Here is a 25,512-nt window from a genome sequence, read left to right on the forward strand (position 1 = left end):
CATGTGTGAGCTTTGCTGTCTGTGGAAACGCTTCACTGGAAGCTAGTGCCACTGGTGTGTGCTGCCTTTATGGGCCCAATTTCAGATTTCCATTGCTTGTTAGACATGATGGTGCTTCATTCAAGGCTCCCAAATTGAGTGTTTGGGCGGTTAAGGGTCAGATTTCCCGGTAGGTTTGATGGTTTTAAAATCTTTCATGAACAAGGGGTCCTCGGTTTACGACGTCCTCGACCTATGACGTTTTGTTGTTACGTCGGAACTGGTGGCATGGAGCTAGTTGGCGAGCAAAGCGGATGAATACGTCGTCACGCGGTGCTCATTGACTTTTTGCCCTTCATTATGGCTTCAAGGTGTAAGTCAGACTCTCCTGATGTAAGTGCTCTGAAGAAAAGGAAAGCGGTCTCCATGGAAGTGAAATTAGACCTAACAAATCGCTCAAATTGTAAAAACAGTGCAACATATTCTGTTAGCTTCACGAAAAAGACTTGTACATGCATGAAAGCTGTTGATATTTATGACTTTTTCAAAGAACTGATCGATATCGTGATGCATGGAACAGTTTTGTTTACATTTTCGCCGGAGTTCCGACTTGCGCCGAAAATCGACTTGTCGATCCGTAGGAATGGAACTCCGTCGTAAGTTGAGGACCTCTTGTATTGTAGGGCTGGTCCAAATAGTGGTTTCTGTCCTCTGAATATTCGGCCCTATTAAAGACGAATATTATAATATTCTTTCCACCCGGTAATGTCCCACTGAGGTGGGGGGAGGGGCGGCAAATATTCGGATAGTAAAATTAATATGTGGATACCGCTGTAGCGAACGAATATTAAGATATTCGGGATATTCGGGTCCAGCCCTATTGTATTGTATTTTATTGTATGACATTAACTATTGTAGTGTGCAATGTGTTCATTACTTAGTCGATCTATTGAATAAACATTGACAGAATGCTAGAACTGTAGTGAAATTTTTTATATCCACATTTGACAGAGTTCATTTTGACAGCTTCAGGTGTTTTGATGTCCAATCAACAGCACAGAATCCTATGAGAATCGATTTACAAACATGTAAGCGGAAAACCTCCACATTAACATGCTGGACTTGAGCATTTGCTTGTAAAAAACTGAGCATAGTAATCTGATTGATAAATAAAAGCTGTTAATTGTCAAAGTTCTCTCTTGCTCATTGGATTTTGTTTATATGTTTTGTCGCTTAGAACAAATCATTTAAATTTCTCAGTACAAAGCCAGTTTGTGATGAACATTTCTTAGCCTCTCTGCCTTTTTCCACCTGCATTTCAAGCTGTCCTTACAGCTAATGTCAAAGTGTTCACCTTTAATTCTCTGTGATGCGGGTCGAAGCTAGAAAAGGACGTCCAGAACCCAAAGCCTTGAGTATGCAGGTCCAACCAAAATGAACTCATCATTAACTCCACTTGCCCTCTTCAGACTGCAGCATGATGTCAACACGTTTGATGCCATCAGATGTTTACAGACAGCCTGGGTTGCACTAAAATAGCCCAGGACCCTCACTCTGGGCTTGTTATCGGAGTCCCTGTGGCAGCCCCGAGTCACGCTTATGAACTCGATCTGATCCCCCCTTATCACAACAGGCTCTTAGATATGACTGTGTAAAGGTGTATGGACATAAACACACTGTGTGAGCCGCTGACTCTCTGCTAGGTTTGATTTTCCTGCCATTGTTTTGCTCTATATGGGAAGCTGCTGTGTACTTTCCACCCGCGGCTATAACTCTGCTGTGATGTGTTCGTCAGGTGGGTTGCCAGGTCTGTCAGTTATCATCCTGCTGGATCTCAGCACTGGACTGTGATTGAGTGACTGATTTAAAAGCTCTGTTTTCCATCTGACTACCCGGCTGCCCATTTGTCCGTTACATAAGTGTGTTTTGCTCTTGTTCACCGTCTGTTTAATGTTGGACTACAGGGCCAAAAGAAGCACAGTGTTCTAACTAAGGCATACAACACGCTAGGACTGATTAATGACCAAATAATGCTGTGGCCTTTTTCCATGTGTAGTTTCTGTTTTAGCTGCTGGTGTCCTTATTTTGTACAAGAACAAACCTGGTGGTACTGTTTCTATAACTTTCTATAAATCTTATTTCTCAGTGCCATGGAGCTCCATTATGTTTAAAAACAGAAATACTTATTAGAATGTAAAATGTTGCACAGCTGAAAGTAGTGTCCATTAATTGCACTGTTTCCTATTTTTGAAATAAAACTTTATAAGAATAAGGAATACCTAGCTTACTTTTTTTACATTTTAAATGACACCGTATACGTTATTTTTTTAGTTTTTTTTAAAGGTTTAGAGCAGGGGTGTCCAACATGAGGCCCGCGGGCCAAAAGTGGTCCTCCAGAGGGTCCAAACCGGCCCTCACAGTGTTAAAACTTCAGAGAAGACATTAACTGCAGATTGTAATTTTTGTAAAACTAAAAATTTTAAATAATTTCTAGACCATGACAAGTTGTTTTGGTCATAAAGTGAAATACTAGATTGTTCATTGTTCTTTTGTCGTTTTGTGTCTCATTTTTGCAATATTTTGTTGTTTTTTGTCTGACTTTTGTTTCATGTTTTTGTTGTTTTGTTTCTCATTTTTGTCGTTTTGTTTTTCCTTTTTGTCTCTTTTTGTCGTTTGTCCATTTTTTGTCTGTTTGTTTTGTATCGTGCTGTTTGTCAATTATTTTGTTGTTTTGCGTCTCATTTTTGTAATATTTGGTTTTGCTTTTGTTGTTTTGTCTGACTTTTGTCGTTCGTCTCGTATTTCGGTCGATTTGTTTTTCGTTTTTGTTGTTTTGTGTTTCCTTTTTGTTTCTCTTGTTTTGTCATTTTGTGTTTTGCTTTATTCATTGTTTTGTGTGCCGTTTTGTTTTTTAACTCGTATTTGTTGTTTAGCTAATTTTTATTGCTTTGTAACTTGTTTCTTACTTTTTCGTCTCTTTTTTGCTTTATTTTGTATCGTTTGTCTCATCTTTTGATGTTTTGTGTCTCATTTTTGCGATATTTTGTCTTGTTTTTGTTGGTTTTTTGTCTTTTTTTAATCTGACTTTTGGCTTTTTGATCGTACAGTAAAAACTGGTCCGGCCTACTTCAGATCAGACTGAACTAAAATGAGTTTGACGCCCCTGGTTTAGAACCAGCAGACTTCTGTTGTGTCCTACAGACACTAAGGAAGTCAGAAAATATTGAGAGATGGACTATCAAATAGTTTATGTGGGTCTTTTTGCTGTTGGTAAAAGTAAACCTCCATCTTGTAGTGTGGTTGTATTATATTGTACTCAACAGGGTGATGCTTCATGCTAGAATATTTGTCATCATTACTAAACGCAGTGCATCAGTGCTGAAGGCAGACAAAGGTGGCAGACGATTGCTCAAAACCATCTTTAATTCATTGTTAACACTGGCTCGAATTACAGTGATTGGGGAAAATGAGTAAAAAATGTGCAGGATGTGACTAATACACATGCAGTTTTTTCATTGGTTGAGGAATTACTACTGACATTTACAGTGTGTGAGCTGAAGTTTTACCTTCAAATAAAGTTTTGTAGTACTAGTAGTGTTTGCCTCATTGGATTTAAATGCATCAGCACATGCGATACTGCATGGTTTGCTGCCGTGTTTCATAGAAGGCATGCATGGACCGTCTTTTACCAGACTCTGTCATCTGTTTGTCCTGCAGCGATGGAGGAGCTGGTGTGTGAGCTTCGTCTGTTCCTGGACCTGCTGGACAGGGAGTATCTGAGCGCCGGGGTCCGAGAGAAGAAGACGCACCTCTCCAACATCCTGCACAGAGTCCTAGCAGACAAAGGTGAGGCTGCAAGCCGTGTTGCCTGTTAAAACTCTTTGGAAACGCTTTCCCAAAATGGTTATGCAACTGGAGTTAATGGAATCTGAAGCTACTTATTCCATTGTTGTTGTTTTTCATGGATATATGGAAGAAAGGGAATGTTTGATGAGAAATGACAATTAGCTGTCACTGCTGCAAAGCCACAATACCAAGGGAATTCTGCATTGGGAAGCCTAAAACCTGCATGGCCAGACTAAACCTTAGTGGTGCCCTAAAGAGAATTTGTTTTGGAGCAACCATGAAGGCCTCCAGGCTCCAAGCAGCTGTTATTATCGGCACGGGGCTACATTCGATTTTATGGGATTCATCGTGGCAGGCTGTCATCAGAGGGCCAAACTGGTTTTAACTACAAAAGATGTGCAGTTAATGTTGTTGTTGGTCAAATGGCTTCTAGTTCATGTCATTGCAGGGACAAAGTAGGTCTGATCACTGGGATGTTATGAAAATCAACTATTGCTTTGTCTTCTTTTTTTTTTTTTTTGAACCACTTCCTGAGGTGTGGAAGTCTATAGCTGCCTATAATTACATTTTTTTATTTATTTAATCATATACAAACACCATTTCATTGGAAATGGGACAAAATTATGAGTGAGATCAAAATTTAATGCAAATATCTGTTTATTTCTTTGCCTAGCTCAAGTCGGATACAACAGTTGTCTGCAGTTTGTCGTGTCACATGTACATACTTTTTATTTTTGTTTTGGCAGCCACAGAATGCAATGTGAAGAGATTCCAACCTGGTGTCCATTTTTTATGATAACAAAAGCACAAATCGTTCTCGTTGGCACAGCTTGGTGGAGAGCAGTTCCCTTATTTTGTGACGGACCCGATTTCTAAATGCAGTGGAAACAGAGAAGCTGTTTACTTTTTTTGTGATTTCAGGAGAGAAACGGTAACCTGACCTTCTGGAATTTTACGCGTAGTTATGCAAAGCGCCTCCTCGCTTATATCTGTTATGTATTGATCCTTCGACAGAACCTTCATTCAAGTCAGAGATCCACAGCGGCCTTCCAGCCCCGCCTCAGATGCCCCTACCAGAGATCCCTCATCCCTGGCTGGTAAGACTCTTTTTTTTTTTTTAAAGTGCCACATCCTGTCCCTTATGTGCAGCTACTTCCATAGAATCAGGTTTTTCTAGCATGGAACCATACTGGATTTTAGTGTAAACAATGCTAACACATGCACATTCACTTTAAGTATGTGCTTTGGTTGTTTAACTGAACTTGTTTTGTCCGAATGCTAGTCAACTCTGTCTCGCTGTGTTTCCAGTGCTGTATCATGTCTCTTTCCCTCTATAATGTCGCTGAGCCAAACGATTTGCTGCCAAAATTCTGACAAGTCTCAGGTGAAAGGCATAAACTTTACTTATTGTCATGGCAACGCTGAGAAATTACCATTTTCGCAATGTAATGCTAGACGCTTTAAGGTCAGGGGACACAAGTACGGGATAAATCACAGCTCATACTCTAAATGTCTCAGACAACCTGTGTCATGAGCGCTTTAAAGAGATTTCAGGTACATCCCAATCAGAATTATTAAGACCAAGACTGTGAAGACACGGTTGGAAAAGTCACTTTGGGTAAAACTTGAGACAGTCTTGTCGCCAGTTTAGAGCGTTACTATAACCATATTTATAAATATTAAACTAAAGATTGTTGTTTTTCACAGTACACTGTATTAGTAATGAAAATAATGACATATTTATATTTAGTGATGAAATAAGCACCACATCAGGCCTTCCTAAGTGGTAGAAAGTCTCATCTAAGGATGGGCTAGCATTATACTGAATATAAATCCAGTGTTGAATCCTTTATAGCACCTTTTAGGTATTTTGTTGTTGTTGTGGAATGAAGTCACAAGAACAGAGGCTATAATTTGACTTATTGTTTGTGAAATGCAACAGTTGTGTCTGTTGCAGCAATGCTCCACCAACAGTGTTCACAAAGGCTGATGCTAGCTTGCTAAGGCTGTTGTAACCATGCTAGCTTGCTAAGGCCGTTGTACCCACGCTAGCTTGCTAAGGCTGTTGTAACCATGCTAGCTTGCTAAGGCTGTTGTAACCATGCTCGTCTGCTAAGGCTGTTGTAACCATGCTAGCTTGCTAAGGCTGTTGTAACCATGCTAGCTTGCTAAGGCCGTTGTACCCACGCTAGCTTGCTAAGGCTGTTGTAACCATGCTAGCTTGCTAAGGCTGTTGTAACCATGCTAGCTTGCTAAGGCTGTTGTACCCATGCTAGCTTGCTAAGTCTGTTGTACCCATGCTAGCTTGCTAAGGCTGTTGTAACCATGCTAGCTTGCTAAGTCTGTTGTAACCATGCTAGCTTGCTAAGGCTGTTGTAACCATGCTCGCTTGCTAAGGCTGTTGTAACCATGCTAGCTTGCTAAGGCTGTTGTAACCATGCTAGCTTGCTAAGGCTGTTGTAACCATGCTAGCTTGCTAAGGCTGTTGTAACCATGCTAGCTTGCTAAGGCTGTTGTACCCATGCTTGCTTGCTAAGGCTGTTGTAACCATGCTTGCTTGCTAAGGCTGTTGTAACCATGCTAGCTTGCTAAGGCTGTTGTAACCATGCTCGTCTGCTAAGGCTGTTGTAACCATGCTAGCTTGCTAAGGCTGTTGTACCCATGCTAGCTTGCTAAGGCTGTTGTAACCATGCGAGCTTGCTAAGTCTGTTGTAACCATGCGAGCTTGCTAAGGCTGTTGTAACCATGCTAGCTTGCTAAGGCTGTTGTAACCATGCTAGCTTGCTAAGGCTGTTGTAACCATGCTCGCTTGCTAAGGCTGTTGTAACCATGCTCGCTTGCTAAGGCTGTTGTAACCATGCTCGCTTGCTAAGGCTGTTGTAACCATGCTCGCTTGCTAAGGCTGTTGTAACCATGCTCGCCTGCTAAGGCTGTTGTAACCATGCTAGCTTGCTAAGGTTGTTGTACCCATGCTAGCTTGCTAAGGCTGTTGTAACCATGCTAGCTTGCTAAGGCTGTTGTAACCATGCTCGCCTGCTAAGGCTGTTGTAACCATGCTCGCCTGCTAAGGCTGTTGTAACCATGCTCGCCTGCTAAGGCTGTTGTAACCATGCGAGCTTGCTAAGGCTGTTGTAACCATGCTCGCCTGCTAAGGCTGTTGTAACCATGCGAGCTTGCTAAGGCTGTTGTAACCATGGTTCTGTGCACTCAGCGCTGTATGATGGTGAGCTTATTGTTCTCTTTACCGGTGGCAGGCTGAGACCAAGCACTCTTTCTCAAGTTTTCAAAAATGCCACAAGTTTCTTACCTTAACACGTCACTAAAGTAAGAACTTGTGGCATTTTTGATCACTTGGAACAATGCTAGACTTTTAAAGGACTTGTCATCCCCCCCATCTGCTGTGAGTATCCCAGTGCATTTGGATGTTTGAAATGGTAATAATCATTCAGGATAGACCCAAAGAAGTGATTAGATACTGTCCGTAAGTGCTGTAATGGAAGGCAGAACCCTCATTGATACATCCCCAGACCTGAAATGAAGTGGTGTGTATCATACATTCCACACCAGAACACTATCTGATCACGTGAATGCCAGATTTAACAACGCAGTGGGACATGGAAGCCATGTGAGATGTGTTTTTATAGTCTCTTGTAAAGCGGTAGGAAGGCTAGTCATGGCTTCAATATGTTTTCCTGTGTCACACAGCGCCTCGCATCACCGTGACAGTCAGCGATTGTCGTCTCCATTATTTGTGTGTCAGTGATATAATGGGAGTGACGTGAGGATGTGTAAAGGGATCCAGTGTGAGGAAGACCAGGGAGTGTGTGTCGTTGTTGGAGCAGATGCCTCTGATTTAAAGCAGGTGGCTGTGATGGCTCGCAAAGTCTTTTACCATAACAATAAGCCACAACACCTTGTTCTACATCTCACACACACACACACTGAGGCACAAGGCCTTACAGTGCAGTTTGTAATTAGAACCAGTCCACAGCCTCAGCCTCCTCCGGTCAGCTCAGTGTGTGTCTGAAAAATCATAGCCGAGGTTTTCCCGGAAAACTAGACGAGAGAGGAGGAGTGATGTTTCTGTGTCTCTACTTTTTAGTCGTCCTTCTCTGTTCCTGTCCTTGTAGCAACTTTTTCCATCCTGCAGTCACACCAATAAAGCAATACAATGCACTGCACTGCTCTTTAGCTGAGAGTCCTGCTAGGTAGAATCTTTCTCCTAAACAGAAGACACAATCTCACTATCATTCTCCTCTTTTTACATTATCGTGACCAGGAAAGGGACAGTTTGCTAGCATTAAGTAGCATTAAAGCTAATGCTTAACCTTGCATGTTAAGCAAAATAATTTCAGCTCAATTTCTTCCACTTTCTTTTTGGAGCTTTCCGCTGCATCTCTTGTCGGGCTGGACTCTAATATTCGGTCATTGTGTTGGTATCCGAATATTAATTTTGAGATCAGAATATTCAGATTCTGCCCCACCTCCATAGCACAGGGAGCCATAGATGGATTGGTCCCGGACAAACAAGCTCCTCCAGTCAGAAGGCCCATTCATGCAGTTTCCAGTTAGCATTTGTGAACATCAGTGCTTGTGCTGCATGTGCTTGTGGGACACTAAAATGCTAGCTAGTGGTTCTTTTGGTGTGTTTAGAAATAGTTGTTGAATTCATTGGTAGTCCAGTCAGGGGTGCTGCTGCACTGTATTTTGGTTCAGAGTTTTTTTTGTATTAATTATCTTTTATTTTCTTCTACCAAATTAATATTTACTTCTGGGTAAAGCTTGCTTTCGGTTATGTTTTGTTCTTTTAACCCCTTCACTTTTTATCCCCCACCGTGCCATAGGCATGAAGGGGGATATTGGCGTCATCGCGTATGTCCGTCCGTCGGTACGTATGTCCATCCGTATGTCCGTCCGTATGTCCATCCATATGTCCGTCCGTACGTACGTATGTCCGCATTTTCGTTTCCGGAGCATATCTCAGGAACTACTTGAGGGATTTCATTCATACTGCACCCAGGCCATCTCTATGTAGTATAGATGTGCCTTTTGGGGTGCATGACCTTGACCTGATTATTTTTATTTCAGTGACGATGTATCATTTTGTAGGTGTATCGTCCAGTACAGATTATTATTTCTTGCACTTCGAGGCACTACATATACGGCAGGGGATGTTTTAAGCGAAGCGTGTTTATTTTGTGAATATAACCCTTTAAAAAATAAATTCCAGCCCATCACTCTGTATCAAAGTGTTGGTTTTACTTTCTTTTGTTGCCATTGGGTTACCCTAGACAGCTGGGTGGTAACAAGCATCAACACCTGATTAGATTTGTGAGCTTAATCTTTTTTTTCCCAACATATTTGGCAGAAAGAAGCTCACTCAGGACTGGTTTGTGGGTGAGCCTCGGAGTTTTCTGTATAATACCGGCTACGTTGCATAAACCACTCACTTATATTTAGACATTAAATTTGTACGCAGGACGTCTGGCATGCAAAAGCAACTGAAAGGCATGATAAAACCCCCAAATTTACTCTATCATGTCAATATGTCCCCAATTCTCAGAAATGACAATGGTAGATATCATCCAAAGGAACGTGAAACAGATATCCATATTTATTTAATTACGACATGCAATGGACACTGGTTGTGCAGTTGTGCAAAAATGACAACACATCAGGTATTATGAGCATTTCAGTTAGAATATTGCATCCGCAAAATAGCAAAGAGGGGAGTTTACACCATACTAGAGCCAACAATTACAACAGTAAAACGTACTAAATGGATTTAGAGCCATACGTATTAAAAGACTCTACAAGTCACATATGTGCAGGGTGTTCAGAGTAACAGCAGTAAAGTATAATCCACATAAATATACTTGGATGGAAATCCAGCTACTGTCTTTCATTCTCTTCCAGCTCTCTGTCTCGCTGCTTCTGTCTCTCTGCTCTGAAATTACCATCCATCACGTTTCCACACTGACCTCTGGATAAGCCGTCCAGGCCGAGGGGGAAAAAAAAAAAAGGCCGCTCTGCCGTTCCTCTAAGCCGTGTAAATTTCAGCCTGCGACGAACGAACAAAAAGATAGAAACCGGGGAGGAGACTGTCAAAGAGAGGGGAGAGTTAAAGTAACAAAGAACAGGATTTAGTGCGGCGCTCTGTTTAGTCATGTGTCGGATGAAGTTGGTTTCCGCAAAAGAATGTGGAAGGATTAGTCTGGAGTTATCATCGGTGAATGAGCGAAATGAATAGACAAGAGAGATCCGGTGAAGGAATGGAGGAGGAAGAGACGGCCTTGGCCATGGTCTGTCTGTGACCCGTCAAGCCTCAGCGCCGAGCCAAACCAACACTCTGCAATACCGAGAGCCTGCGGTTTTAGAAGCTGCATCAGAGCGCCGGCTAACCCCAGAGCCTGTGGCAGCCATTTTGATTATTCACTGCTATATAAGGAATAATTAGTTTGGAGTAGCTCAGATGATTTACAGCGCCGTAGTAAATGTTTGGTGAGAGGACGGTGTTGTTGCAATAATCCTGCTTTACTCGGGCAGAAAAAATGGAGCGACTAGAGCTGATCTTGCCATTTACACAACGTTGTGATTGTGTATTGACCATAAAACAGGAATTAATGAAATTACACAGAGGTGCCTGCACTGTACCTTCTGGTAAGCAACATACTGAAATGACTACCACTGGCTGCTGCATTATATGATGAGCAAAACAGACTGATAGGAAAACTATGGAAGCCAATTTCTGCCAAAGTGATGGAAAAAGTAGATCCTGCAAGTTATTGTGAAAAGGAACTTCTTATCCCAACAAGTTAGTATTTCACAATAATGACAAGCTTTCCAAACGTAATGACTCGGTGTCTTAAAATAAAGAGAACTTTTCTCTAAATGGCACGGAGAAGTAATAAGCTACTATCTCAAAATAATTAACATCTTGCTCCAAATAGTCTGCAACCAGTGTGCAGCAGTAATTAAACTAGAGCTAGCTTAGCACTACAGCCACATTTATATGGCTAGACAAAGTTCTATCAGAATTAAACTATTGTGGCTGTATTTTTGTAAAATCATAGAAAATTAATGCATATGCAGGACTGGCAAAATGAAACAAAGAGGCCACTAGATTTGTTTCCCCAAGGGCAGGTTTGTTATTGACTTTGGTAAGAACTGCACACAGACCCAAACAGAAACGCTAATGTCATTAGAGAGCAGGAGACCCAGCAGGAACCAAACAGGCACGCTTTGGGCCTTTTTAGGTGATCAAGCTAAGACTGGTCAGCTTTGAACCACCCCGTTTCTTCCCTTTGTTATGTAAACACAGGAAGAGGGTCAGAAATGAGGCCTGAACAAAAGGATTCAAGCTTTGACCGAAAAAGAAACCATAGGGTTAAAAGCAGTGTATTAGTTCTCGCCGAAAAGTAGGCATCAAGTCCTATTTAACTTGTATTACATGCATGCATTACAGCATAGAGCTTGCTTTTACACTTCTGTTGATTTTCTCTGTAAGTCTGTTTGCAGTAAAATGTCGTTAAAGCATCAAATAGTTTTAATAATATGGTAACTCTGCAAAACAACAACTAATCGGCCGATATAGTTTATGGTACAATCAAACTCATGGATTTAAATCAAACTAATGATGTTAATCCTCCAAGGGAGCAGTAAAAGTCACGAGGTGTTCCTCCTGGTGTTTCACTGTAGAGAGGTGTGTGCACGTGCAGAATGAATCAGTAAAACTGTTTGGTTTGCTCATACACTCACAAAGAATCAGCTTGATCCTCTCCTCATAAATGTCATCTAAGGAAGAGGATCACTGCACACAAACGCACAAAACCAAGGTCTGTTTCGATCATAATGACCCCTAAGTGTGACCAAATCCCTGTGAAGACTTGAACACCTACAGCCATCTTTTTCTTTCATATCCAGGATTTATGCTGCTCTAATATTGCTCTTTTATCTTTGGCCTGAATGCATTCCTGCTATCAACAAGCTCCCTGCCTGAGCCACAGGAACAGTTTCCATCCAGCTGCTGAACAGTTCGAACAAAAGGCCTGAAAAATAAAATGTGAATTATGTAAGCTGCATTGAAGAGATCGACTTCCAGATGGAGAAAGGAGCTCCATCCACCGTGAAAAAGAGCAAGCATTTGTGAAATACACCTGCTTATGGCACTGCACACGAGACGATGAGGACTGTTTATGTGCAGTTCTTAAGGGATAAATTTGACAAATCTGGATTCACCTTCTAATTAGCTAAACAATAATAAAATTAGTTAGAAATTGTCTTGATTGTGTACTTTTTATTATCCCCTGCCACCACGAAGTGGGAAGGGGGATATAGGTTTGGCGTCCGTCCGTCCGTCCATCTGTCCGTCCGTCCGTCCGTCCGACATGAAGGGGACAGCTTTTCTCGGAAACTATTACAGCTAGGATTACGAAATTTAGTGTGTAGCTTCACACCATGGACACCTTGATCAAGTTCGAAAATGAGACCTGTGCAATAATATTTAACAGAGTTATGGCCCTTTATCACTATTTTGGATATAGACTCATAGACATCACATGTGGCGGGGGATATTGATGACCATGTCGTCTTGTTAAGTTGGGCGATGCATCAAATTTTATGTGGAAAATAACAAATTGCATCTGTCTTTATTGTGTCCAATTATGTGCAGCTTTGTCAACGCTTTCCAGACGAGGCATCCAGAACTGTGCATCGTTGTCCCCGTTCTTTCTAAAATAACGTTTCAAAAAACAACCGTTACAAGTCCTGCAAGCCCAAGGTGATGTCTTTGAAGTTGTTTATTTTGTCCGACCAAGAATCCAGAACCCTCTCAAAATAACCCAAGCCAGAGAGAAGAAGAAGGCCCTTGGATTTAAGAGGCTGAAACCGCAAACATTTGGAGTTTTGTGCTAATTGTTTTTGCACTAACGGTTGCCTTTCCAGTCACATCATCAGTTGCATCCTAAGGGCCGTGCTCGCTCCGCAGCAGCAGAATGTGGACCGGTCCCCTCGCTTGTTGAAACACAAATGATTTCCATCTGTGTTGATGTTGGAGAGCGGTGCCATCCCCCCTCCTCACCCGCCTCCCCTCCTCATCTTTCCCGAAACAGAGCCTCCCTCCCTCCCTCGCTCCACTAGTTAACCAACGCTGAGATGTCTCGCATCATGTCTTTGCTAAAAATTCACACCGTGCATTGTGTGTATTTGCTTCCTGTTGCACACTTAGAGCGCTGAAGCTTACAGAAATGCACTCGTTGTGATGGACAGTGCGGTACACGCTGACTGGGTTGCGTTATTCGTAGCAGTCTGGATCTCATTTGGAATTCATTTCCTCCCCTTCTCATTTTGAATCAGACAACCCCCTCCCCCTGGAGCACTTTCGAAGATAAATATGCGTCTCGGCCCAAACTTTATACTCAGATGTAGCCCGTACTGTACACACAAAGTCCACGTCCACTCGTGTGTATCGTTGGGAGTAATCTGGGTTGTTTGAACCGTCTTGTCAGAGCGTTTGGTACCCACTCAGAAGGCATTTCCATGCTGGTGGCCGTAGACGAGCAGCATTCTATTCGGAATAAATGCAGGCCTGCTGTGTATTGCCAAACCAAATGTTTTCTAGCCTGAAGGGGGAAACACACTGTTGCAAGTAAATGTGTCACTGCGCCGTGTCAAGCTACGGAGAGCGTGCACGGCAAGACTTGGCCCGCGCTCCCATTTGCAATCGATCCAGCCCTGCCTTTGCACGTCTTTAGAAATGACTTGCCTTCAGGAGTTCATCAGGAGGCTTGTTTTGGTCTCCGTTTAGCGCTGATGAATCTGTTTTCATATTCGCCTTAATTCCTCGGCGGGGTTCCCCCACTCTGCGGCTTAGTCGACCACAGCAAAGCCTTCGGTGACATCAGCGCTGTTGTGTCATCGACTTGAGACGGGAAATGAGGTTGTTTAACAGATCATACTGAAAGGCGTCACACTTAACCAAAAAAGTGGCAAATTGGAGATTGATTAAGTCTTAACTGCAGCGAGCAGTGGGACATGCCCGCAGCATGGTTGATCCTGAGGGCCAGGACTGTTTCAGCCTACTTACACTAACACTCTTTGGAAAAAGGCCCTGCTGAGAAACTGGAGCACGGATGGAAAACCTATTCCACAAGTTTTTTCCCCCCTCTCTAGTGCTTTTGAAGGCTTTTTACTATGCCAGTTTTTTTTCTCTGACACATGATGTGAACGAAGTGACTTAATAAAGCACTGAGGGAAAATAGAAGCTATTTCTGTCGTCTGCTACAGAGCTAATGCCGTTTACTGTTGTACCAAATGTAATCTTTTTGGGCTTCATGGACCAAAAGGTCGATAGGTTTATTCGGTCTTTATCGATGTATGAGGTTTTTATGATGGAAAAAATGCTGAAAACATTTTGAAATAGTTGTTATCCCAGTAGTTTGCTGTATGAAAATTGTGCAGGGCAGTGTTGCAATTCTTAGTTTTGCTTCATGGTGGTTGTGTTGCTGCTGTAGACAGTGATAAAGGAGTGTGTCTTTCTGACTTATTGTTGCAGTAGTTTGCCTCTTGACCACAGCTCTGCAAATGAGGATGTACCTCAGGCTGCTGCTGAGGAGGAACTGAAAGGTTTTTGGATGCGATTGTTTTAAAGCAGAACTGGAGCACAGAAAATGACAGAACAACATATCTCTTGCCCCCAAAATGCCCCACTGAATGGCCAAAATTTGTTTAGCCACCCCAAGAGAAGTTTGTGCTCAAGCAGGAATCTAATATAGTCAACGCAACTGCCGTGACTATGCGGCTATAAATGCTCGAGTAGTTTTCCAGACTGAATTTTCGGCTTTTGTCTGTCAGCCAGTCTCTTAAATTAACTCCTTTTATGCTACTCTCTGCAATGGCTGCAACATTACGACTTTAACACGGAGCTTAATCTGCCTTATAGCACTTCTGTGAAACCATCATCATCCAGACATGTGCTGTAAGCAGTGGTGGAGGTGATGAGTGAAATGTGAATGTACACCACTCTTAATACCTTGGTACAGGCTCAATTTAGAGGCTCCGTCTGATGGTAAATAGTGTTCAGAGGTTATATAATGCCTGCTTTGCAGTGTTTTCACTCATCCTGAAACACTCACTACCGTTGCTTTTACAAGCTTTTATGCTTTGTATTTCTTTTCTTTCTTGCAGTTTTTTAATCAAGGAACACAATGCATTGGAATGTGTTTTTCCAACTTAACGGTTAAGCATTTAAATCATTGAAACACTTTACTGCTGTGATTGTGATTATTAGTAGGAAGTGATCTTTAATAGCCGGACTATGACGTGAAATAGCAGAGCTCAAGTCAAACTTTTGTCTATTTTTCGGAGCTAAAGGCAGCAGTAAACAAGTCGTACTGTACAAAGGCAGGTTTTTACAAGTGTTGCATATTAATCTAAAGTAATCTGGTGTAGGGCTGCAACTAACGACGCTTCGACGAATCGTCTGAGCACGATGCGTCATCAAAAGCGGAATCGAGCGTGCAATGCAACAGAAATCAGCGTACGGACGGACATCGGCGCTGCATCGTGCATACATAATATATTTCTGTTGCATTGCACGCTCACTTTTGATGACGTATCGTGCTCAGACGATTCGTTGACGCGTCGTTAGTTGCAGCCCTAATCTGGTGCAATTCCATCTCAGCTTTCGCTCCAAATAGCACAGCCAAATGTGTTTTCCAATTCCAAGATGCTCCACTCAGTATGTCTTGGTCACATTTAAAAATCCAAATTTAAGGGATATTTGTGTGTGTAGAGCGCTGTAGTGTTTTACTCTCCCGTAATATATGACCACATATTTCCATTACTGTGGGATGGATCTGTTTCCTTTCTGTGTTGATTTTCACTCCGTTCTAGCACAATAGTCCGCTTCCATTCCAGATATGAAATAACTTTACAGCACCAGGGAAAGCAGGTCTGCTCCACCCGTCTTTTCTACAGCAGTGGACCACCAGCTCCTGTCGGCTCCCACTGGCTCCCGCTGACCCACATTCTCACCTCATTGTGAGGTGAGAGAAATGCAGGAAACACCCAGCCCAATCTCACTCCCCAGTTATTTTTTCAGTCCAGCTGGCGAGCTGGCACTTCCGTCAGAAACGGCACTCTGGTGAACGCACCTGTCCCGCAAAAGGCGCACTTAACCGGCCCGTCTGAGGCAGGAAAGAGGGGAAATAAAGAGTGGAGTCTCAAAAATGGGAGCTGTGAGAAAGGCTTTGTTTTGTCGGAGGTAACACTAGCATGGGTGGTTCATGTAAAAACAGAGAGTTGGAACACTTAGATGTGTATCTCAGAGGTTGGCAGGTCCTGAGCTTGGATGAGGCCTTGAGTCCTGCAGAGAGGGGATTTTACTGGCGAGATTTGGTGTGTATTTGTACAGTAGGTGAGCCTTTCTGAGTCTCGCTTGTCTTTTGTTCCTTCCCACATTGCTGCTTTCTACATTTGAATGTTTTTGAAAACGTACTGTACTTTGGGCTCGTGTAAACAGTGTGTGTTGGCTAATCAGTTGACATCCGGATTGAGTTCGTCTCCCACACAATGAGGCTTTCAGTAGGGCGACTGGAGCGCTGCCACTGATGTAACCATCGTAATGTGTGCTGTGGTGTGTTATCACAAAATTCCAACTGATAAGCCACGTTTATAAACAGAGTGTCTGGCAAAGCTAAAAATCTGTGTATAAATAACTGAGATCATACAACTGCTTTTTCCTCTTGGATGCTCCATGAGTCTGAGTTTTGCTCACCAGCAGGGCTAGGATCAAATGAATCCATGCAGATAAAATGCTGTGAAACATCAACCATTAGTCTGTGCTTTACAAGCTAGCGGCCTCAAGGTCATCCAGGGACAAAGTTCAGGACGTGCTGTGGGTAACTAGCACAGCATCATTTTGCTCTTCGTGCTTTCATCTTCTCCTGCTGTCTGGCATCAATTTATAAGTCATTGCCGTTACTTGACCTCATGCTCAAGCTTCAAAGTACGATAGGGGAATGCGAGCGTGTGCACGTCCAGGTTTTGTCCCATCTGTTGTTTCTGCGCTGTCGAGTGTTTCGGCAGGTTTCAGCAAGGACTTTACTCTGGCATTGTTTGGAAACCTTTCAAATGTTTGGAGGTGCTGCTAATGCTGTAACAGATGATTGGAAACATTTGGTTAATCCGTAGTTTGTCCGACTGGAGAGAGACTCGGCTGAACGCATGTGCTTGGGTAAATATGGATAACTGCAGGATGGAAATGAGAGCAGCAGCTGCAAAAATCTGGTCAAGGCAAGTGAAGGAGTACCTCTCCCCCTTCCCTCGTATAACTACCACCTAAGTGACCTTGGCTAATGCACTTAACCTGCAGTTGTACAAGAAGCAGAAAGGCGACCAGAGGCCAACAGTAGAAGGCTGCGGTTGAACTGAGCAGCTCCCAGATGTACAACTACAAGGCGTGGTGGTTCCAGAACGAGCGGGGGTCTCGGCAAAAGCTCTCGCAAATCTCACATCTGACCTAGAAACACTAACCTTGGAGGAAAACAGGCTCTTATTTCGTAAATTGTTCAGACCTCCAAGTGATTAAATGAAAAAGAAAAAAATGCGCCCGTTTTGGCTTTCCCATTGCCATTGGTTCCAAATATCCCCGAACCAGCAGTTCCTAAGAAGGTCTTGGTGATTTGTAATTACCTGTCTGGATGGGTACAGTTTTATACCAAAACACTGAATATATGTGTGTATGTTACTGCAGAAAAACAAGGGCATTTATTTTGGTAAATACCCCTGTAGAGTTGTAGAAGCGGTCATATCCCATTTCAAAATTCTCTTTCAATGACAACATTATTAGACACATAAACATAAGATTCTTGGGTAAAGATACTGACTGCTTTATTTCAGCCATTTGCTACATGAATGGATGAATGGCCCTGAAATTCTCATACCCAGTAGTTACACACGTGGACAAAATTGTTGGTACCCCTCAGTTAAAGAAGGAAAAACCCACAATTCTCACTGAAATCACTTGAAACTCACAAAAGTAACAATAAATAAAAATTTATTGAAAATTAAATAATCAAAATCAGCCATCACTTTTGAATTGTTGATTAACATAATTATTTAAAAAAAACAAACTAATGAAATAGGGCTGGACAAAAATGATGGTACCCATAACTTAATATTTTGTTGCACAACCTTTTGAGGCAATCACTGCAATTAAACGATTTCTGTATTTGTCAATGAGCGTTCTGCAGCTGTCAACAGGTATTTTGGCCCACTCCTCATGAGCAAACAGCTCCAGTTGTCTCAGGTTTGATGGGTGTCTTCTCCAAATGGCATGTTTCAGCTCCTTCCACATATGTTCAATGGGATTCAGATCTGGGCTCATAGAAGGCCACTTTAGAATAGTCCAACGCTTTTCTCTCAGCCATTCTTGGGTGTTTTTGGCTGTGTGTTTTGGATCGTTGTCCTGTTGGAAGACCCATGACCTGCGACTGAGACCAAGCTTTCTGACACTAGGCAGCACATTTCTCTCCAGAATGCCTTGATAGTCTTCAGATTTCATCGTACCTTGCACACTTTCAAGACACCCTGTGCCAGATGCAGCAAAGCAGCCCCAAAACATTACTGAGCCTCCTCCATGTTTCACCGTAGGGACAGTGTTCTTTTCTTCGTATGCTTGGTTTTTGAGTCTATGAACATAGAGTTGATGTGCCTTACCAAAAAGCTCCAGTTTGGTCTCATCTGTCCAAAGGACATTCTCCCAGAAGCTTTGTGGCTTGTCAACATGCATTTTTGCAAATTCCAGTCTGGCTTTTTTATGAGTTTTTTTCAGCAGTGGTGTCCTCCTTGGTCGTCTCCCATGAAGTCCACTTTGGCTCAAACAACGACGAATGGTGCGATCTGACACTGATGTACCTTGGCCTTGGAGTTCACCTTTAATTTCTTTGGAGGTTGCTCTGGGCTCTTTGGATACAATTCCAACGATCCGTCTCTTCAATTTGTCATCAATTTTCCTCTTGCGGCCACGTCCAGGGAGGTTGGCTACTGTCCCGTGGGTCTATGAACATAGAGTTGATGTGCCTTACCAAAAAGCTCCAGTTCCTGTTGTCACAGGAACTTCAAGCTGTTTAGAGATGGTCTTATAGCCTTTACCTTTAAGATGTTTGTCTATAATTTTTTTTTCGGATGTCCTGGGACAATTCTCTCCTTCGCTTTCTGTTGTCCATGTTCAGTGTGGTACACACCTTTTCACCAAACAGCAGGGTGACTACTTGTCTCCCTTTAAATAGGCAGACTGACTGATTATGAGTTTGGAAACACCTGTGATGTCAATTAAATGACACACCTGAGTTAATCATGTCACTCTGGTCAAATAGTTTTCAATCTTTTATAGAGGTACCATCATTTTTGTCCAGGCCTGTTTCATTAGTTTGTTTTTTTAAATAATTATGTTAATCAACAATTCAAAAGTAATGGCTGTTTTTGATTATTTAATTTTCAATAAATTTTTATTTATTGTTACTTTTGTGAGTTTCAAGTGATTTCAGTGAGAATTGTGGGTTTTTCCTTCTTTAGCTGAGGGGTACCAACAATTTTGTCCACGTGTGTAAAAAAACAGATTTTTCTCCTCATGTTTTCATGCACACAGGCTTGTACCTTTTGAATTCTTTTCAGAGAACCATGTGTTTTTCAGTGCAGTTGAACATACATTAAGTTTCCAAGAATCATGGGAAATGCAGTTTTCCTTTCCTAAGGGAGCGGCTTTCCTGTGTCCACTCAGTTTATCCATTCCAGCGTCCCACTGGCACCGCGGCAGAAACATTTATTCAGGTCCAGTCCTCCTACTCAGGGCAAAAATGGATACTTGGCATAAATGTTTAGATGTAAGTTACAGGCCAGTGCTGGAGCAGCAGACAAACCTCCCACTCAGAGTATCCAAACCAAGGTCAGGACTCCTTTACCGCTACCTAATTACACATTATGACTGTAGAATTCTGGCATTTCTGATCTGCATCCATGGACATGACCTGTACATGCTGCTCTACTTATGCTGTGTTCTCCTAGAAATGTATTCTTGTCAAGAAGGAACAGGATAGACCATGACAAGGATGTGAAAACTCCCTTTACTCTGGTAGTATTAGTGCTTTCAGTGGGTCAGGAGTTACCTAAAAGAGTTTTGTGTTTTAGCAAAGTTCTTCTGTTTCTGGTCAGCAGAGGGCCGGTATGCGTTATGACCGCGCTGAACCCTCTGTGTAATTGATCTGCAGATCAAGGGTGCGATACGGCCAAGCTGTTGTGTTGGAGAGTGAAAACAGACCGTGTGTTTATGTGCACATCTGTATACAAGCGTGTGCAAACACACTCTTTTCACCCCTCTAAGCTTTAGTCACTACATAGCAGAGCAATGGGGTCACTTTCTCTTGAGTGTAATGTAATATATTCTGCTGCACTCCACAAAACCTGTTTACCCAAACAATTGGCTTCTGCTGCTTATTAATGGTGTTACTGTTGCCTTAAAGTTTTCTAAAGGAAGTCCTTGTGATGTGAGCTATGGAGCTGAGGCTTTCATAGCAACAATCTTTCTCCACCAACGAAAACAAGTCCAGTTTCACATCCACATCTCAGACCTGTTATTGTGCCTTGTTGTTTGGCCGTCCAGGCTGAGTGCTTTCATACTTTTCAGCCTCTCTCTCCTTCTTTCTTTCTCTCGAGAGGAATATATTTTTTTCATTTTAGGGCAGGGGGAGGGAGGAGATCTCTGGCGGTGCTGGAGTTTAGCGGGGCAGCGTATCCTTGCCAAGAAATGAGTTCACCGAGCCGCTGTTTCCCCCAAAGGAGATACGATAAGGTTTCTGCTGGAGGCCTGGCCCGCCACTTGACTTATAGATGAATCGGGAAAGAGAAGCAAGCAGGATGAAGAGGAGGATTAGGAAAGGGGAGGTGGATGTATTGAAGAAGGGAGAAGAAAGTCAGCTTTTGATTTTGATTGTATCGAATCTTACATTTTTGTTTCAGAAAAAATCTTAAGAACCAGTTGAGATGGACCTTTTTACACAAAGCAGGGACACCAGACAGATGTTCCAGGAGATAAGGAAGACTATGGCAGTGGGCTTGAAAAGGAAAATGTAATGAAAGTGTGAGGTCTGAGAGTTTTAAACATTTTTAATGGACCGTTTGGCAGCTGGCGTTGTAGGCCTGGTATTTATCAGTGTTCATTTTTCGTCTCCAGGATTTGTCTGTTTCAAGGCTTGGCTTTAATTTATCATTAAATGGTATAGAGTTGGCTTGGCTCGTGTATTAAGCAATTGCCTTGACATAAGTAATAGCACATGTGGGATTTTCAGTGACAGTAAGAGGCTTTAAAAGCAATAATTTCCCAAATTTTCAAAGATGCCATTCTTTGCAACACGTGTATTAGTAGAACAGAGCTTCATTTAGTGTTTCTGATCCATTTGCTGTCTTTTGTTAATCCTTTGATGCACAACATGGGTCAAAAGTGACGCATATTCAATGGAATAAGAGTATCTTTTGACCCATGTTTTGCATCATAGGGTTACATGGCACAGACAAAGAGGGTTTATGTGAAGTTCACACACTTGATGGCAGTGAAAATTCCAGTCCCAATCCCTGTGTTTACTTCTGTTCTCAGTGTTTGAGCGTGTCTGTTTCACTTCTTAAGGTGGTCCTACAGTAGGGTGTTTTCTTACATATGTGTCATGACTTCACAGAACTAGTCACGCATTAAGAAGTAATCTTGTATCTGTTTTATTGTGTAACAGATTTGGTTAGTTCCATTTGTTGTAGACTGACATGGGATAAGGCCAGAAATTCCAGAAAAATGCCAATCGATAAAGGATTTAGTCCCTCTAGGATTTCAAGATTGTTGTGGCCTAAAATGGCTGAATTCCTGGCATCTTTTCGAGAAAATTGCGATGTAGATTGTGTTTCTGTTGCGATGAAGTTGCAGGAGACAGTGGGAGGGAGATGGTCTTTTTCTTAACGTTTGATTCCCCAACAGGCTTGTTCAAACAAAATTCAATAGTTCCCTTTATGACAGAAATGCCGAAGTTATGGCAGAATGACTGTAATATTGGACGGTCCAGCGTTTCAGTGACACATACTTTCTGCACTTTGAAGCCGTTGATGCTGCACATCAGCCAGACCCTTTTATTAATGTTCCGTGTTGCTACAGCAGCGGATCCTGACATCACCGCGGCTCCGACGCCTGATTGGGTCAGCTGAAACCAACGGCCCATGACACGTGGAGTTTCATAACAGTTTTGGTGTTTCCCCTTTTTATAACCGGAAAATCCGCGCTGCCACCAGTAAATAAAATGAAACGAAGCATCAAAGGGGTTTTCCATAAGAGGAAAAAGTCTGCAGCCGTCGACGTTTGGCATCGTCTTTGTGAATAGGGCTTACGGTGTGGCCTTTTAAGGTCTTGACAACATTTGGTACACTTTGAGGCTGTCTCGTCCTGGCTTGTGGCCTGTGTCGGCTACTTATTAGAAGAAACATTAAGCTTTTAATGGGCCGTACTGCACTCCATGGAGCTTCTGTTAGCAGTGATTTATTAGCGTTATTTTTATTTGAATTTACATTGCCGTTCGACATCATGTTATTCACTAAGAAAATCTGACATATAGAAGGTGTACTTGAGCTGCCTTGGTTTCAGGATCACACTATCATGGTTTATTGGGACTTTATTAAATTTCTAGGCAGCACGATTGCAAGCCAAGTCACTGAAAGACGTGAGTGGGGACATACATGTTTAGAAATATCACAAGGCTTTTATGACTTCAGTTCATGGACATAAAAAATAAATGAGTGCCAATTAAAAAGTACTGAAAAGAATGGGTAAGGCCTAAATGTACCCTCAATGTTGTTTTTCGTACATTGTAACTCACCAAAACCCAGAGATTTAACAAATGGGATGAATTCATTTCATTTCAAGTCAGTTCCATTCATATAGTCGTACACAATATGTTGCTTTACAAAATGGAGACAAATCCAACAAATCCAAATGATTCCTACTGAACAGTTCAACGGTAGGAAGGAACAACTCCCCTTTTAACAGCAATAAAAGGACAGCCTTCTTGAAGCTGTCTGCTTCAACTGGTTAGGGTAAAGGAAAGAGAGATACCTGCAAGTTTTCTTTAAGTTTAAAATAGTTTTGTCACATTTCTGCATCTCATTACTGCTACCTGTAGATCAATGGTAAAGTGGGACACTACTGGAAGGAATATACTTGCATTAGCCAAACAAAACCTAAATACACTTCAACACGAACCTTTAAAAACTCTGCATGACGCTACTCTCAACATTTTTCTCCAGCAGTGAGCTTTCAGAGCCTTATACTAACACATGCCAACCAGTGAGACATTTGCTTCGATGTGCTGCCACATTATCAGATTTGACGTTAACGGCCACAGTTCTGTTATTTCTAAGAGTACGAACGTCAGAGAATTGGGATGCGGCGTTGGCCAAGACGGATCAAATCAGGCTGTTGGGTTGATCCCTCGCTCTAGTGACTGGATTTGTAGGACCGTGTGGTGCCAAAGAGAACACGTCAAACAAAGGATTTCTCCTCCCACTCTTCAGCCTCTCCTGCCATGAGCTCAGCAGTGTAACGCCATGAAGATATCTTAGATCTATTCAAGCCTTATTAATCATTGTGCAATAACATCAACAGCTTTCTGTATCTTTTTCAGAAACAAATTGACTCATTTTGTCCGCTTTTCCTCCTTCTTCAGTTCCAGTCGTTATTAAATGGTCTTAACAAGGCTTCAGGTTGGGTTTCTTAAACCAACACTTCTCTTGGCCACACACTTATTTTCTTTGTCACTCACTACCCAGTAATTACAGGCTTTACTTTCTCACAAGCATTCTTTCTCAGTCTCCTCGTTTTCTGTTTTGCATTTGAGAGTTAAATGTCTTTAATGCTGATGGACAGTCGTTGCCTCTGTTTTGCCTGGACACACCAAAGGCTAATAAAGAGTGCTGTACCGCTATTATTGTAAATGGCCTATTTCATCTGGTCTTTTGCTCTGACCAAAAGAATAACTTCTCTCCTGTGACACATAAGTCACACTTTGCAGTGAACTACTTCCTGTCTTACAGTCTTGACACTGATTGAAGGCAGATACGGAGATAAATCATTATGATCATTGATCATTTATGGACTCCCGGGACAAAACTCCATTGCTGTAATAATTCATCTTTACTTTTTTTTTGTCTTTTTGCTTGCTACATAGAGTTTCATGGGGAATTCGGTTCATGTGAACATTTTGATGTACTGGTAAAAGCGATGGAGAAAATAAAGAAAAGCTCTACTTGTTTAATACTAGTTTATTCTGAAAGTCAGCCATGAGAATCACTTTAAATATGTTATTTTACACATATCTGGTAGTTCAACACATGAACCCAACAAGCCCTCAAACTCATACGACCACACAGGTCGTATGTAACGTGCCCCGGAATACGACTCATGAGAGCGTATTTACGTTAGCCACCCTACGGGAGACAGGAACGCTTTACGGGATTTAATTCGTGAAACGGCTTTTCCCTCGCAAAACGGCTTTTTCCTCACTTTCGCAACACGGGTTTAGAGTTATGGTTATGGTTATGGTTAGGGATAGTGTTAGGTAAAAGTTTGTTCATGGTGACGTTTCAGCTGAGACACCGGAGTGTCGATATTTACTCAACCGCTAGAGGTCACTTAAGGTCAAAACGTAACACTCGGTCGTAATACAGGCGTGTACAGACGACCTATGTGGTCGTTTTTTCTATGAGGACAGGCTCCATGAACCATATTCCTTGTATGTGTTAAACACTCAGTAGAGGTGATTCTGAATGCCACTGAATACTGTGTATTGAGCAAAGTGTCCTATAATCATTATTCTTTGCCTTGAAAAGAAGTTGGAAGTCTCACTTCAGGTGGGAGCGATGGAAGCTGTTGAGATGCCAGAGTGAAAGTGCTTAACCTACTTTACTTAAATTCAATTGTGATCACTTAAAGAAGCCGAAATGTCATTTAATCTACTGTGAAATAGTGAAAGGGCTTCTAGCTAATCAGTGGAAACTTGTTCTCTCTCTGCAGCCTCCAAACAACGGCCCTCCTCCACTGCCCAGCTCCTCTCTGCCAGAAGGTTACTACGAGGAAGCAGTTCCTTTAAGTCCTGGGAAGGCTCCTGAATACATCACCTCCAGTGAGTGAGATACTGATTCATACTAAGCATCAGAATTAGAACGTACTTGGAGCTACAAACCCAGACAGCAGGTGATGGACAATGAATGTAGCCTGTGTATCTCCTCTCAGACTATGACTCGGACGCCATGAGCAGCTCCTACGAATCGTACGACGAGGAAGAGGAGGACGGGAAAGGTCAGAAGATGCGGCACCAGTGGCCGTCCGAGGAAGCGTCCATGGATCTGGTGAAGGACGCCCGGATTTGTGCGTTCCTGCTGCGCAAGAAACGATTTGGCCAGTGGACCAAACTCCTCTGTGTCATCAAGGACAACAAACTGCTGGTGAGAGACTCTTACAGACTCGGTGTGAAGAGTTTCTACGTATTGTTTGGGCATTAACAACAACTGGCAAATCCCAAAGGCTGTAATTTAGGATACAAGATATGTAGACGTTAAATAATGACACTAATGCTTTAAGTCAGATGTTGTTGATGTTTG

At 42.3% G+C, this 25,512-nt stretch overlaps 1 protein-coding gene across 7 annotated transcripts in view; it reads left to right on the forward strand.

Annotated features, from left to right (window-relative positions):
- The window catches only part of afap1 (actin filament associated protein 1), a 108,561-nt gene that overhangs the window by 56,316 nt on the left and 26,733 nt on the right, over window positions 1-25,512 (forward strand). For all 7 annotated transcript variants that reach the window (XM_051944051.1, XM_022218914.2, XM_022218911.2 and 4 more), the window contains exons 2-5: window positions 3,697-3,825; window positions 4,840-4,922; window positions 24,926-25,034; window positions 25,145-25,356. In XM_051944051.1, coding sequence (XP_051800011.1) covers window positions 3,697-3,825; window positions 4,840-4,922; window positions 24,926-25,034; window positions 25,145-25,356 — 533 coding nt within the window. The remainder of the gene's footprint in view (window positions 1-3,696; window positions 3,826-4,839; window positions 4,923-24,925; window positions 25,035-25,144; window positions 25,357-25,512) is intronic.

The sequence above is a fragment of the Acanthochromis polyacanthus genome, chromosome 23 (assembly GCF_021347895.1).
Source record: "Acanthochromis polyacanthus isolate Apoly-LR-REF ecotype Palm Island chromosome 23, KAUST_Apoly_ChrSc, whole genome shotgun sequence".
In the NCBI taxonomy this organism is placed as follows: Eukaryota; Metazoa; Chordata; class Actinopteri; family Pomacentridae; genus Acanthochromis; species Acanthochromis polyacanthus.